We start from the raw sequence: 15,770 nt of genomic DNA on the forward strand, positions 1-15,770 counted from the left end.
ATCACAGATTTTTGTTTTTATTGCATTTTGGAAAATATCCCAACTTTTCTGGAAATGGGGTTGTAAATTGTGGCTCAGCCTGAACAACATTGGGTGGACCACACAATTCAATATAGTTCAATAGCTTTTATAGTACATTACATACGTGACTGATAGATAGATAGATAGATGCAGCACGGTGGTGTAGTGGTTAGCGCTGTCGCCTCACAGCAAGAAGGTCCAGGTTCGAGCCCCGTGGCCGGCGAGGGCCTTTCTGTGCGGAGTTTGCATGTTCTCCCCATGTCCGCGTGGGTTTCCTCCGGGTGCTCCAGTTTCCCCCACAGTCCAAAGACATGCAGGTTAGGTTAACTGGTGACTCTAAATTGACCATAGGTGTGAGTGTGAATGGTTGTCTGTGTCTATGTGTCAGCCCTGTGATGACCTGGCGACTTGTCCAGGGTGTATCCCGCCTTTCGCCCGTAGTCAGCTGGGATAGGCTCCAGCTTGCCTGCGACCCTGTAGAACTGGATAAAGCAGCTAGAGATGATGAGATGAGATATCTAGATAGATAGATAGATAGATAGAAATTACAACATAAGAATATTACATGCCATGATAAGCCATGAATATTACAGACATGACTTCAACAAACTTCACAACCAACTTCGCTAACATCACTATTTTGGTATGATGCAGAGACACACAACAGGTGAAACAACAGCCTTACAAATTAACTACAGAAAAAAAAAAAACAGAAGAACTTGTTTTAGGCCTGCATTTGATGTCTTCTTCGGGTCATATTAATTCATAATTAGGCCTACAGGACGAGGAGTAGATGTTGTGGCTTACTGTTGAAGATAGATATGATTTCAGTGTAGTGCAATGAGTCTGACAGTTCCCATTCCAAAGAAAAAAAGGCTGAAGTTGTTCAGGCATGGTGTTGACTTTGAGGCTCTCAGTCTTGTTTTTAACCAATTTGCCACTGAGAAAAGTATCTCCACTGTGCATGATGTCACTGGAAAGGTTATAATAACCTTTAGCAGTACACTGACATAGTGGAAAATCTCTGCTGGATGGTTGTCAAGCAAATCCATTAGAGATCGGCAGGTTTGTCCCGTATCCATTTTGTGTGTTGTATGAGTTGTATGGAAACTGAACATTCAGGTTCTGTGAAGGATATGTGAAACTGCTCACTTGGGCTCCTAATCAGCTCATGTTCACCAAATGTTGAGGAATCAGGCTGTAAGGAGGCCACAGCTCACATGATTCCAAGGTTTGTCCCGATTCCATTTTGTGTCTTCTTGAACCCTGCAGTACAGGTCCATTATCTGTCTATCTAGAATGGAATTCCACATTAGCCTTAGATCCACATTGCTCTTTATGCTTGAGGTTTTCCCCAAAGAAGTAGTCACCACAGTGACACTCAGTCTCACTGACATTTTTTTTGACTCCAAACACTGATATTACTCTTGCTCATCAACTCTTCAGTTAATTTGATAATTTTGTCAAAAATCACCATCTGTATTCTCTCTGAAGTTAAGAAATCTGTTAAGATATTCTAACATATCAATGCAGTCTGAGACACATAAGGTAGAATTCTATAATCTTTTTGTTGCAAAGTCACTGGTGCCAAATGTCATAAGAAATAAAATAAACTTACTTCTCTGAATTTTCTGTAACCGAGACTCAGCTCCTAATTTTGTCTGTCCATTTTCTTCTGGTAGCTCAGCCAGACTCTCGTATCATGTCAAGTAGCTGCAGTGTTATTTATAGATCCTGACTCAAAGTTAATCGTACATCAGTACGATTGAATTCTCTCTCACTCAGTTAGCTTCTGATTGGGGTGCATTTCCTTTTGCAATTACATGAACCGCACTTGTTTGTGGGCTGTTGACCTGAAGCTATGCAGAAGATTGATCATATCAAAAAAGGTGCAGATGTTTCCTGACACTTTAGTATCAGTGCCTAACACCACTTTTAATCAATGGGAGATACAGTGCACATAAACGACAATCCCCAAGTCTCACAACGCCCTCTGTCTCCCAACTACTGATCTCAGCTGACACTCATTTCCCTAATTACCACTCTCCCCATTTAAACCTCGCACACACGCCACTTCAGTGCGAAGTATCGTTCTGATCCATTCAGTTCATACCAAGCCATGTTTATTCTGACTGCCTCTCTATTTTTTACCTTTGCTTATTCTCTCATGTTTTTGCCCTTTGTCTTTCCTCTACCATGTTGTCCGCCGATTACCCAACCCTTGCTTGCTACCAACCATGACTTCTGTCTCTTGATTTGGATTTGTCTACACTTTGCTTCACGCTGCCTTCTGCACATACATTTGTAAGTGCCTGCATTCTGACAGGATACTTTGCTGTTATGGATGTAGCAGAGGAAACAAAACAAACTGTGCTTAATGCCCAGGGACGCCTTCTGAGAGAACATCAGCAGATGTTCGCGGACCTCAACACAAGAATGGTGCAACTACAGTAGCTCCTGTGATGTCGCAGGCCCTCCTAGTACACCCTGAGGCTCCTCCAAACCCCACGCTACAACTTCCTGCTCTGGAAAGATTTGCGGGAAACACTAATGCATGTAAGAGTTTCTTGCTACAGTGCTCCATGTATTTTGCTTCCATGCCCAACCTGTCTGAAGAACATAAAATTGCAAAGTTCCTCTCTTTTCTCACTGGTAAAGCACTCTGATGGGCCAGTGCCATTTGGAACCAAAGAGGTGAGCAAATGAAGTCTTATGAGCAATTTCTCACTCACTTCAAGAGGGTATTTGACCATGAACCTGACAGGATTGAAGTAGGAGATGTATGTATATAAGACAAGATGGCACTGCTCTGCTGGCGACATGGAGGAGGGCTTCTGCTGCATATAGTTTGTTCAAGTAATTTTGTCTTTATTGTCTCTGTTTCAAGACTGTTTTGTGTGGACTTTATGTGCATTACATTTGCCCAGTGTGGCTGGTGTTTTGAGAGATCCTTTATGTGTATGTGAACTGCCCTGGAGGAAAATAGAGCTGCTAGTTGTGGCATGGTTGATCCTGTTTGGCCGAGTCACCCAGTGCTCTGCTGGCAGATCCATAGGGTCCGGCCTGCTATTGTATAGCTGGAGTGATTTATTGAGCCTGCGAGACAGCGGAGTGCTACCGATGCTGGACCTGTTGAAAGATGTACCAGGCGAACTACTTCGAAGCTGGGAAACGGGCTCGTGCCGAGTTAGGAAAGTAAGGAAGCAGGGCAAGAGAGGCGGCATCAGGCAGCTCGTCAGGGGAGCAACTAAGCTTCCACTACCACCTATGCTCCTCTGCAATGCCCGCTCCCTGAGAAACAAACTGGACGACCTGCGCCAACAGGTGGGAGCCTGTCACGAATACCGTGAGTCTGGCTTAATGGCTTTTACTGAAATGTGGTTTGCCGATGATGTTCCGGACAACTTACTTCAAATTGAGGGGTTCTCCCACTTGCGTTTGGATAGGGATGCAAACTCGGGTAAAACCCAGGGAGGGGGGGTTTGCATTTACATTAAGGACAGCTGGTGTCATAATTTTGCGGTGTGGGAAAAAATATGCACTCCCGACCTAGAACTGTTGTGTGTTACCCTACAACCACATTTCCTGCCAAGGGAATTTACAAACATCTTTGTGTGTGTTGTCTATATACCGCCTAGTGGGAACGGCAACAGAGCGGCCAATCTAATTAAAGACTGTGTTCATCAACATCTACAGACCAAACCGGACACTCCTATGCTGCTTTTAGGCAACTTTAATCACTGTTGTCTAAATAAAACACTGCCAGGTTTTTATCAATATGTTAATTGCAGTACTAGAAATAATAATATCCTTGACAAGTGCTATGGCAATATCAAGGATGCCTATACAGCCAGAGCCAGACCCCCTTTGAATAATTCTGACCACAACATAATCCATCTACTTCCCACCTATCGGTCAGTCATTAAGGCCAGCAAACCAGAAATATAGACCATAAAGGTTTGGACCAGTGATAAAACGGAGGAGCTAAAAGGATGCTTTCTCTGTACGGACTGGGACATTTTCTTTGAAGACACTGACATTGATGGGGCTACTGAATCCATCACTGCCTATATTTCTTTCTGTGTTGACTCCATTATACCCCAGAAAACTGTTAAGTGATATCCTAATAATAAACCATATTTCACAAAAGAGATGAAGGAATGCATTAACAGGAAAAGAGCAGCTTTTAAAAGTGGACACACTGCAGGAGTTCATTCTGCACAAAAGGATTTAAACCTACAAATAAAAGCAGCCCGACGGGAATATAAGGAGCGGGCAGAACATGATCTGTCCAACTCCAACACAAAGAAACTGTGGGATTCAATAAGGCAAATTACCAATATGGATACTAAAAGGAAGCCCCTTTTTGCTCATAATGGGAGGGCAAGGGCAAATGAACTAAATGACTTTTTCATGCGTTTTAACACTGATAATACTGGAGACTGTGCTGCAGTTTTAAAGACAGTAGTTTGTAATGGGAACACAGACAGGATAGTAATTGAACCACACACTCACTACGTTTACATGCACATAGGAGAGAATCGAATTTCTGCCGTTGCTCGACTGAAATCAAAGTTCAAAATGCCATGTATACACCTTAATTCGGCTGAAATTGAACTGAACTTGATTTCTCAGAATCGAGCTACACGACCTAGTTTATGCGATTTCTGCCGAGCTACTTTGTGCATGTATACCCTATCGAGCTAGTTGTCGAGCTACTTCCGGAAGTGACGAGTGACGAGACCACAAGCAGGAAACACAACAGCCTCGGTCGGCATGACAACGAATCATGACAACGGCATGAATCTTTTCTTTTTGTGGCATTGTTTGCACTGTTAAAATTTAGCTCACTTACTATATCACCAAATACATCTGTACAGGTGTTGCATAGCTGTGAATTGTGTACATAAACAAGTCATTGTATTTGTGTGTGTGTGTGTGTATATATATATATATATATATATATATATATATATATATGTCCAACATCTGAAGAATGTCAATAAAAACAAAACAATTGAACTTTTTGTGTTTATTAAGACATAAGTTAAATTGTAAGCAAAAAAATATATATTTTTTTGTAAGCAAAAAAAGGACTTTAGAAAAATATTATTGTGCAAAATAAGTTGTCTTACAAAACAGTGGTCTGTGCCGGACAGTTTGTAGCCATAGTCTGTTAGAGCAAGCCTAACAGCTTGAACACGGAACTGCTAGTGTTGCCAGATTGGGGGTTTTAAGTGCATTTTAGCGGATTTGAACATGTTTTGGGCTGGAAAACGTCAGCAGTATCTGGCAACACTATAGCTCTTCTTCATGACAACAACCGGAAGTGTACCAACACGATGGGGCGTGTAGCGCCACATGTGGCTCGGGTGCACAATGCACCTTGCACAATAGCCCGATTTCACTTGTGCATGTAGGATTGGATTTCTCTGGCACCCCTGCTGGGACCCTTTGCTCGATTACCAACAGCAGCTCGATTTGGACGTGCATGTAAACGTAGTCACTGTTGCCAAGGTCTTTAAATCAATGCATACTAACAAGGCCACTGGCCCAGATAATCTATCTGCTTTCATATTGAAGACATTTGCTGAGGAACTTACTCCAGTTTGGCATAGACTTTTTCAGCTCTCCATTGATACACATTCAGTCCCAAAACTCTGGAAAAAATCCATCATAATTCCATTGCCCAAAAAAGCATGTCCTCAGGAGGACAACGACTACCGGCCAGTAGTGATTACCTCAAATGTGTTTAAGTCATTGGAGAGGCTAATGATTGAGCAACTTTGCATATATGTAGAACCACAGCTAGATAAATACCAATTTGCTTACACAAAAAATTGGAGTACAAATGATGCTATATCAACAATAATGCACTTTATATTGAGACACTTGGAGAGTCTTGCTGCATATGCTAAACTCCTTTTTATTGATTTTAGTTCTGCTTTTAATTTAATTCAGCCACATATCCTTCTCAGGAAGTTAATTAAGTTGAATGTAAATCCTTTTCTAATTAGGTGGTATCACTCCTTTTTGTCCAATAGACCACAGCAAGTAAAATTTAATGCAGCTCTCTCAGACATTACAGAGAGCTGTATAGGCGCCCCTCGGGGTGTGTTAGCTCACCTTTTTTGTTTATACTTTATACAAATGATTGTGTCAGCTCTGATCCAAATCAGTTTATAGTGAAATACTCTGATGACACTGTTATCTTAAGCTTACTTACAAAAAAAGGTAATTTTTGTATCCACCCAGTGGCATTGGACAAGTTTGTGGTCTGGTGTGATTCACATGAACTTCACATTAACACAAGTAAGACTGTGGAAATGTTTATTGAGCCTAGATCAGTGGGTGACAAAATGCCAGCAGTCATCCATGGTCAAGATATAAAACAGGTGACCACCTTCAAATACTTAGGTATTCATATTGATAGTAACCTGAGTTGGAGAACACAGGTGTCTAGCATATGTGCCAGAGTTCACGAGCACCTCCATTTCTTGCGTAGACTTTGTCTGTTTGGTGTCTGTAAAAATATCATGTTGATTTTCTTCAGAGCAACAATAGAATCAATTCTCCGTTACGGTATTTCCAGTTGGTTTGGAAATCTAACAGTAAAGTCGAAGGCTCAGATTTTTAGTTTGGTTAAGACAGCAGGTAAGATCATGGGAACTCCCACTCCTCTGAATCTGCAGGAGCTTTTTGAGCAATCAGTAATTAGTCAGGCTAAAGGTATTTTATCTGACAGTTCTCATGTGCTTTATTCTGAATATATACTTTTACACTCAGGGAGGAGATATAGTGTCCCTTTATGTAAACACAACAGGTATAAACATTCATTCATCCCCCTTTCAATTAAGTGTCTGAATGATCAGAGGTGAATGTATGTGGGCTAATAAATGGATGGTGTATGTATTCATAGATGGAAGACTAGAATGTGTTATCTTTCTTTGGCTATTTTGCACAGGTTATTTAGAACTATGGTTCTTTTGTACATGTATGGAAATGTATGAATGTAATTTATATACAGTGGGGCAAAAAAGTATTTAGTCAGTCACCAATTGTTCAAGTTCTCCCACTTAAAAAGATGAGAGAGGCCTGTAATTTTCATCATAGGTATACCTCAACTATGAGAGACAAAATGAGAAAAAAAAATCCAGAAAATCACATTGTCTGATTTTTAAAGAATTTATTTGCAAATTATGGTGGAAAATAAGTATTTGGTCAATAACAAAAGTTCATCTCAATACTTTGTTATATACCCTTTGTTGGCAATGACAGAGGTCAAATGTTTTCTGTAAGTTTTCACAAGGTTTTCACACACCGTTGCTGGTATTTTGGCCCATTCCTCTATGCAGATCTCCTCTAGAGCAGTGATGTTTTGGGGCTGTCGCTGGGCAACACGGACTTTCAACTCCCTCGTGGGTGGTAAAAGAGAGCAACTGGACTTGCTTGAAGATTCTTGAAGATGTTTCACCTCTCATCCGAAAGGCTTCTTCAGTTCTGTCTGACTAGTAGGGAGTATCAGGTATTTATCCTCTCATGGATGAAAAGCTCATCTAAGGTGTCGTTGAATCATCCTGTTGGTGTGGGTCACTGGGGGCTGAATGTGAATGGCCTCGAGAGTCGTTAGGGTGATCAATGGATTGACCGTTAAGGTGATCAATGGAATGCTGATTCTCTCTGTCCTCCTGTGAGCCACTGAAAACAGCTGGGTTTTGGTGTGCATTCAGTTGTCTGGGAAGTGTGCCAAGGACTGCATTGTAGGTGGCTGATAAATGATGTCTTATGGCCCTTTTCCACTACCCTTTTTCAGCTCACTTCAGCTCGCTTCAGCTCACTTCAGCCCGACACGGCTCGCGTTTCGACTACCAAAAACCAACACGACTCAGCTCGCTTCAGCCCTGCTTAGCCCCTAAAACTCGCACGGTTTTGGAGTGGGGCTGAAGCGAGCCAAACCGAGCCGAGTGAGGCTGGGGGCATGAGCAGACACTCCCCTGTGCACTGATTGGTGAGGAGGAGTGTCCTCACATGCCCACACACGCCCCGCAAGCGCGCTGGGATCTGTAAACACCGCAAACCCGGAAGGAGAAGAATTACGAATTACGAGAATTTCTGAAGCCTTATGCGCCTCACCTCATCTATACGCTCTTGCCAGTATCTGTTCGCGTTGTCGGTGACAACAAGCCACAGCACCAAGACCAGCAACACTAACGACTCCATGTCCTCCATGTTTATTGTTTACTATTCGGGTCGTGAGACTACCGCTTAAAAGATCACTGATGTTACTGTTTGTGCTGCTTAACGACATCACCTGACGTCCACCCACTTTTGCTAACTCCACCCAATGTGTCCACCCACTTCCAGCCAGCACGGTTCAGCGCGGTTGTAGTCGAAATGCAACTCCAACAGCCCCGCTCAGCTCGACTCAGCACGGCACAGCTCAGCCCGACTCAGCCGCGTTGGTAGTGGAAAAGCGGCATTAGACCCCCACCTCTGTTCAGTGATGGCCGTTCCAGGTTGACAAAAATGGCTTCTTTAACTCCTCGCTCATACCAACGATCCTCTCTGGCTGATTTGATTTGATTTTATTTAGGTTTTCCACATGTACATTTACAATAAAATACACATTTAATTATTGTAAAGACGTAAAAAAAACGGGGATGACACAAAAAAGTCTAATAAAATGACTTATTTCCATTGTGGTCCTCATAAAAAATTACAAAATGATGACAATATGATGGAGGACAAAAATTACAAAAATGTATAAGTAAACAAAGTGTATAAAAATAACATTAATAATATTATTAGTAAAATAAATTTAAGAAATATTACTATCACAAGTTTTATATATCACAAAATATCACAATTGTTATCACAGAAATTGAATAACAATTTTCAAACATATTAAAAGTACATAAATGGATAAATGGCTAAAATGCATACTTTGCAATCCTGAAATGAGTGTCCTTTGTTGTTGAGATGAAGGTAGACAGCAGAGTCCTGGCCTGAGGAACTGGCTCTCCTGTGTTGAGCCATACGCCTGTGAAGTGGTTGTTTGGTTTCACCAATATACGAATCCGTGCATTCCTCACTGCACTGAATTGCATACACTACGTTGTCTTGTTTGTGTTTGGGTATTCTGTCCTTAGGGTGGACCAGTTTCTGCTTCAGGGTGTTACTGGGTCTGAAACATACCGGAATGTTGTGTTTGTAGCAGATCCTCCGGAGTTTCTCAGATAGACCAGAAATGTAGGGAATGACAATGTTCTTGCGTTTGTTCCTGTTATCCTCCTTGTCCGTTATGTTCCTTTTTCTGCTCTTGAAGAAAGACCAGTTGGGATACCCGCAGTTCTGAAGTGCTTTCCTGATGTGATTCTGCTCCTTCTCTTTTCCCTCTACCATTGTAGGGATGTTCTGAGCCCTGTGTTGCAAGGTGCTAATGACCCCCAATTTGTGTTCCAGTGGGTGGTGAGAGTCGAAGAGTAGGTACTGGTCCGTGTGTGTCAGTTTCCGGTACACCTCGATGCTAAGGCTTCTGTCTTGTCTAATGTGTACATCACAATCCAAGAAGGCTAGATTATTCCCACTTATGTCCTCCCGAGTGAAATTGATGTTGATATCCACTGCATTGACGTGTTTAGAGAAGGCTTCCACTTCATGGGTTTTGATTTTAACCAAGGTGTCATCCACATATCTGAACCAGTGGCTGGGAGCAACTCCTGAAAAAGTGGTCAAAGCTTTATGTTCCACTTCCTCCATGTAAAGATTGGCCACAATAGGGGACACCGGTGAGCCCATGGCACATCCATGCTTCTGTCTGTAGAAACTTTCATTAAACTGGAAATAAGTGGTAGTCAGGCAGAGGTCAAGCAGGGTGCAAATCTGGTCCGTGGTGAGATTCGTTCTATCTAGTAAGGTGTTGTCTTGAAGGAGTCATTTTCTAACAGATTCAACTGCTTCTGTGGTGGGAATGCAGGTGAAAAGAGAAGTGACATCGTAAGAAACCATGGTTTCATCTGAGTCTAGTTTGAGGTCTGCAACTTTAGTAGCAAAATCTTGGGAGTTTTTGACATGATGTAGCGTATTCCCAACAAGAGGAGCCAGGATGGTGGCTAGGTGTTTGGCAATGTTATAGGTGACAGAGTTTATACTGCTGATGATAGGTCTGAGTGGAGCTCCTTCCTTGTGAATCTTGGGGAGTCCGTATATGAGAGGAACAGACCAGATTTGCACCCTGCTTGACCTCTGCCTGACTGATTTCTGGCATAAATAAAGGAAATGCACAGTTACCATGAGTTAATGGCTGGCTGTGAAGAAACAGGCCTGGCTGGGTGTCTGAAGACGGAAATGAAAGCATTATTATTTCAGACAACTTCTAGGTCTTTAGTAGAACAACAACAACAAGTGGTACAGATAGTCACCTTCATTAAGGGAGGGGAATTGCCACTCGCTGTCCAGCTGAGTGGCGTCAATAGATGGTGGCCTCCTCCCCCTACGGCTTGGTCCTGCCTCCTCCTCGCTGTCCTCCTCCAAATACCTTTTGTTTGGTCTTTAAAATAAACCCAGGACCTTACTGACACAGCTCAAAACACAAATGAAACCGTAATTTAACTTATAACTGCAAGTTGTGATTTAAAAAAGAAAACACTTTTACCGTCTTTTCCTTGGCCCCATCTCACCATCATCCGATTGCAGGTCTGCTGTAAGGCAGCCTTCCTCAAGCGATCGGGTCAGGTAACGTCTTGCTTTGGCAAAGGTGCTTGAAAGGGAAGGCAGTCTTAATGAAATTGGCTTAATGCAGTATTGAAGTATTGTCATTGGTTTAATGAAGTAGCTATGCAGCTCACCACAGGTTGCCAGCACCCTTATTTTTTGATGGAATCGCCATCCTTGTCCCAGGGGGGTGCAGTTCATGGCGGCCTTCACAGCTTTGTTTCCGCCAAAGGGTGGCCAGTAGCATCCCACTTCTCCGTCAACATCTACCACCCAGCTGGACGGCACATCTGCTGCACTCCGGTCTTGGAATTCCACAACTTTCCAAATCTGTGCCATCTATAATAAAAAAAAATAAAAAAAGTACTCCATGGAAAGGATAGTTAGTGCCTGCCATCCAGCTGGAGTACTCCAACTGTCCAGATTCCTTCTAATGCATAAGTAAAGATGTGTTTCTTTGTGTGTGTCACCCTCTGAAGACATGCTACTGCTGTCAGACTCTGCATTACTGCACCCTCCCAACTCAACAGAATCCCCACCATCCTCATCTAAACCCATTGATGATGCAGGCCTGGGTGATGCAATTGAAGGAGAGACTTGAGCAGCAGGATTACCCAGAGCTGACTCAAAATCGGACAGAATCTGCCTTTCTGACATTTCAGTAGCTGTCACAACACGTCTTCTTTTTGACCAATAAGAAGCCATGTTCTCTTCCCTAAAGAAATAAATGTCTGCAGTACCTTTTGAGGGAATGACGGGGTAGTGGTCTTCAGATTCCATTGAGGTAAACATGGGGGGAACAAAGACAACAACATTTACGTCATTACATTTGAAATAACCTTACACACACACACACACAGTTCAAACAATTGTTTTATAGAAAGTTCTGTTTTAATACCAACAATGTTTTAACAATGTCTGGAGTCATGTTCTAATGGCTGCGACCCGTACTGCCCTACAAAGCCAAAAGACCTTAATATCACTTAAGGTCAACATGAGTTATTGCCATTTTTGGAACAGATGACATCAGTTGTATCATGTGATGAATTATTTCGAGTCATTTCTGTTTTTTTCTGGTAACAATAAGACGTCGTTTTTACCGCAACTTCCAAAAGCAAAGGGAAAACCAAGGCAGAAGCCTGTAATGAGTCTGATGAGTTAAGGTCTTTTGGCTTTGTAGGGCAGTATAGGCCTACAGCGTTACAAAGCCCAGCCCCCTCAAGCCGGGTATAGCTACCGGTTATAACCACGGCCTATATACTCGATTGAAATGCTTTGTTTTCACTCCATCAAGACCACTACTTTGACTAGTTTTCGACTAAACAATGCATCTGCATGTTTATTGTATTAGTTGAGGGAATATAAGCAATTTCGTTCGTGGTACCTCAAACAAAGTGGTCACTACAGAAGCGTTGATAGCCTGGATAATCTTTAAAGTTCATGGCCGCGAGGCGCGACCCATGGCTACACAAAAGAACAGGTCAGCTCAAAACGACATGCAACCTAGGCCTACATGCTCGATTTAAACGCTAAGTTTTCACACCAACGCTAAGTTTTCACTCCAACAAGACAACTACTTCGACTCGTTTTTCGATTGAATAATGCATCTGCATTGTTGTTGTTTCAAATGGATACTAGTTGAGGGAAATTTCTCCAACGCGTGATATGACTGAAGTTCATCATAATTTCTTAAACTGCTTGAAATTGTATTCGAAATTCCCTTTATTAATAGTGACTGAATAATGTTACGTACCAGATGTCCAGGGATGAATGAAGATGTAGCGTGGTCCAGTGTTTTTCTCAATGGTCTAAGCGTAACAGCAGGCTGATCCACAAGAGAGTCGCGATCCAACCGAGTGGTGTGGGAGTTTCACATGCACCCAGGTATATACGAAAATGACGTCATCCAGTAAACAGCAGTGGTAATCGCACTGCATTATGGGACAGCGTGGGACATCCAACGACCTGGTACACTGGTGGTCCTACGGAGCTACTCCTTGATGGCGTGATGTTCACAGAGGCCAGTACGTACGCGAGCCTGTCCCTAATTCTCTCAGTTGTTCCCTCGCAGTGAGGCGCCGGTTGAGTACGGATTCGCTCAATATTCGCCTCTTTCCTCGCGGTGGGGCGCCTGCTGAGCACGGGCTCGCCTCAATATTCACCTCTTTCCTCGCAGTGGGGCGCCTGCTGAGCACGGGCTCGCCTCAATGTTCGCCTCTTTGCAGTCAAAACACACCCAGTGACCAAGGAGCTACACGCATGAGCCATGCCAGGAGTCAGCTCGGCCTAAAATTAGCCTTAGGCTACCAGCAGAACAACTCCCCACATGCTCCGTCCAAAAAGGTTCAAAATGTTCTCTTCCTTTTTAGTCCCATCCCCTCCCCTGCTTGTGGCTTCCGCTCACGATCTAAGAGTCCAAGCTCCACTTAAACATCAGTGCTCCCCCCACTGGGAGGGAGTGTGTGTGTGTGTGTGTATCAGTAAATGGGTTTATATGCGTTGAAATAAACAAAAATCATCAATATTACACCCGGTCACACCAGAATTAATTTATGATCATCTTGGAAATGTTAAGTTATTTGCAAAAAAAACTTTCAAAGATAGAAGGTCAAATCCATTGCTGAGTTAAGAAAGTAAACTGGTTTTTCTTCTTTTTTTATCATTTACTTATCATGATCACTTATACTTATATCATTTACTCGTATCTATGTGTAAGCAGGATAAGACAAACAGTGGCAATTTATATTCTGAACAATTAGTTGCTCATCCTACCAATGTTGAAAACTGGCCGGCAAAAGTGATGATGGTTCAACATCGTATATTCGACCTTCTCTGACGGTCGACAGATCAACCTTTACCCACGGTGATTCAACAGTGATAAATCGACCTTCTCCGACGGCGGAGAAATCGACGTTTCACGGTGCCGTTTCAGCGTTGATTTTCTGACTTACGACGGAAACCGACCATTCTGACCAAGAATCGGCGCCGTTTCAACGTCCCTCTGCTATCTGGGGTAAGCACGCTGCTTGTGCGAGCACATAAAACCTAATAGAAAATGCATTGGGAGCATGATTTTCGAAAAAAACGTACGCACCATTAGTGTCAATGGGAGATTTTGGGGCAAATCTGAACCTGACAGAAATCGCCCCAAAAGGGCGTGGCTACACCAGGCGCGACCTTAGCCTGATTGGACAATGACATTACTGTTGCTGTGGTAGTAGGAGTGATAAAAAAAAAAAAAAAAAAATCTCCCTCCCTGTTTGGGAGTGCATCGCCCAAATCGCCCCTATTAACGAGCCTCCAGTGCATCATAGCATAATAACACTCGCATCATAGCATAATAACAAATGCACTGCCCGAGTAAGTAATAGTATAAAACAGTGACAGCGACTCACGGTAGTTTGCGACAAAAAAAAAGCATTTAATTAATCACGTGGTTATACTTCCAAGGATAAAAAGATATCTTTACATTTACAAAAAGAACATTCAAAGCTGATTATCATGTCAAAGTCAATATATGTTAGCACAGAAGATTGAAATTTCATTTGACTAGGCTGCAATGTGCAGTTAAAATAAAACTAAACATACTGATATAAACATCTACAATTAAAACACACGCAGACACACACATCATCTTGTCATCAAAGTCAGTACTTTGATTTCCTGTAAATCATAATGTGAGTGCTGGGCTGTGCTTGCGTAAGTCTCCATACCCCTTGTCTGTGGTAAGATGGCCGCCCTGTGCGGACGTTCTGGAATTGAGGTATTTCACTCACGTGACCAAGTCATGTGACGCTGCCATTTTGGACGGCACGGCTCGAATCAGTTTGAATGGGAGGAAGGCGACAAACGAAAAACATAAAAGAAAAAGGAGCGAAATGCAGAAAACACCTTCACTATCCAGCGACGTAGGGCATTTACAGGGCGAGCAGAGGGAGAGGTATTTGCAAAAATTGAGGTTAGCAGGCTTAGAGAACGACGTTTACCTGCTTCCACCAGGATTGTTCACTGACAGCTAAGATTTATTAACATTTTCATTTACTTTCGGTCCTCAGGATAAACAAAATGTTATTAAATGTCATTGAAATAACTTCTTAGTCTGTTGAGACATGGCCCGTTATAAGTTTTTCCTTTACTGTATTTACTAGTTTACTGAGCGCGCTCCGGGGCAGGCTGGCTGGCGCTAGCTAGCTAGCGCTCCGGGGCGGGCTGGCTGGCGCTAGCTAGCTAGTTAGCGCTCCGGGGCTGGCTGGCTGGCGCTAGCTAGTTAGCGCTCCGGGGCTGGCTGGCTGGCGCTAGCTAGCTAGCGCTCCGGGGCTGGCTGGCTGGCGCTAGCTAGCTAGCGCTCCGGGGCTGGCTGGCTGGCTGGCGCTAGCTAGCTAGCGCTCCGGGGCTGGCTGGCTGGCTGGCGCTAGCTAGCTAGCGCTCCGGGGCTGGCTGGCTGGCTGGCGCTAGCTAGCTAGCGCTCCGGGGCTGGCTGGCTGGCTGGCGCTAGCTAGCTAGCGCTCCGGGGCTGGCTGGCTGGCTGGCTGGCGCTAGCTAGCTAGCGCTCCGGGGCTGGCTGGCTGGCTGGCGCTAGCTAGCTAGCGCTCCGGGGCTGGCTGGCTGGCTGGCGCTAGCTAGTTAGCGCTCCGGGGCTGGCTGGCGCTAGCTAGTTAGCGCTCCGGGGCTGGCTGGCGCTAGCTAGCTAGCGCTCCGGGGCTGGCTGGCTGGCTGGCGCTAGCTAGCTAGCGCTCCGGGGCTGGCTGGCTGGCGCTAGCTAGCTAGCGCTCCGGGGCTGGCTGGCTGGCTGGCGCTAGCTAGCGCTCCGGGGCTGGCTGGCTGGCGCTAGCTAGCTAGCGCTCCGGGGCTGGCTGGCTGGCGCTAGCTAGCTAGCGCTCCGGGGCTGGCTGGCTGGCTGGCGCTAGCTAGCTAGCTAGCGCTCCGGGGCTGGCTGGCTGGCTGGCGCTAGCTAGCTAGCGCTCCGGGGCTGGCTGGCTGGCGCTAGCTAGCTAGCGCTCCGGGGCTGGCTGGCGCTAGCTAGTTAGCGCTCCGGG

At 44.2% G+C, this 15,770-nt stretch overlaps 1 protein-coding gene across 1 annotated transcript; it reads right to left on the bottom strand.

Moving 5' to 3' along the window:
* Window positions 1–8,925: 8,925 nt before the first annotated feature.
* On the bottom strand, window positions 8,926–14,267 carry LOC132888964 (uncharacterized). Its single transcript, XM_060925045.1, has 6 exons — window positions 12,488–14,267; window positions 10,869–11,501; window positions 10,676–10,780; window positions 10,443–10,570; window positions 10,312–10,356; window positions 8,926–9,740 (listed from the first exon to the last, which is right to left on the bottom strand). The coding sequence occupies exons 2-6, from the start codon at window positions 10,979–10,981 to the stop codon at window positions 8,926–8,928; spliced, it is 1,206 nt and encodes a 401-aa protein (XP_060781028.1). The 5' UTR covers window positions 10,982–11,501; window positions 12,488–14,267.
* Window positions 14,268–15,770: the final 1,503 nt, after the last annotated feature.

The sequence above is a fragment of the Neoarius graeffei genome, chromosome 7, assembly GCF_027579695.1.
Source record: "Neoarius graeffei isolate fNeoGra1 chromosome 7, fNeoGra1.pri, whole genome shotgun sequence".
In the NCBI taxonomy this organism is placed as follows: Eukaryota; Metazoa; Chordata; class Actinopteri; order Siluriformes; family Ariidae; genus Neoarius; species Neoarius graeffei.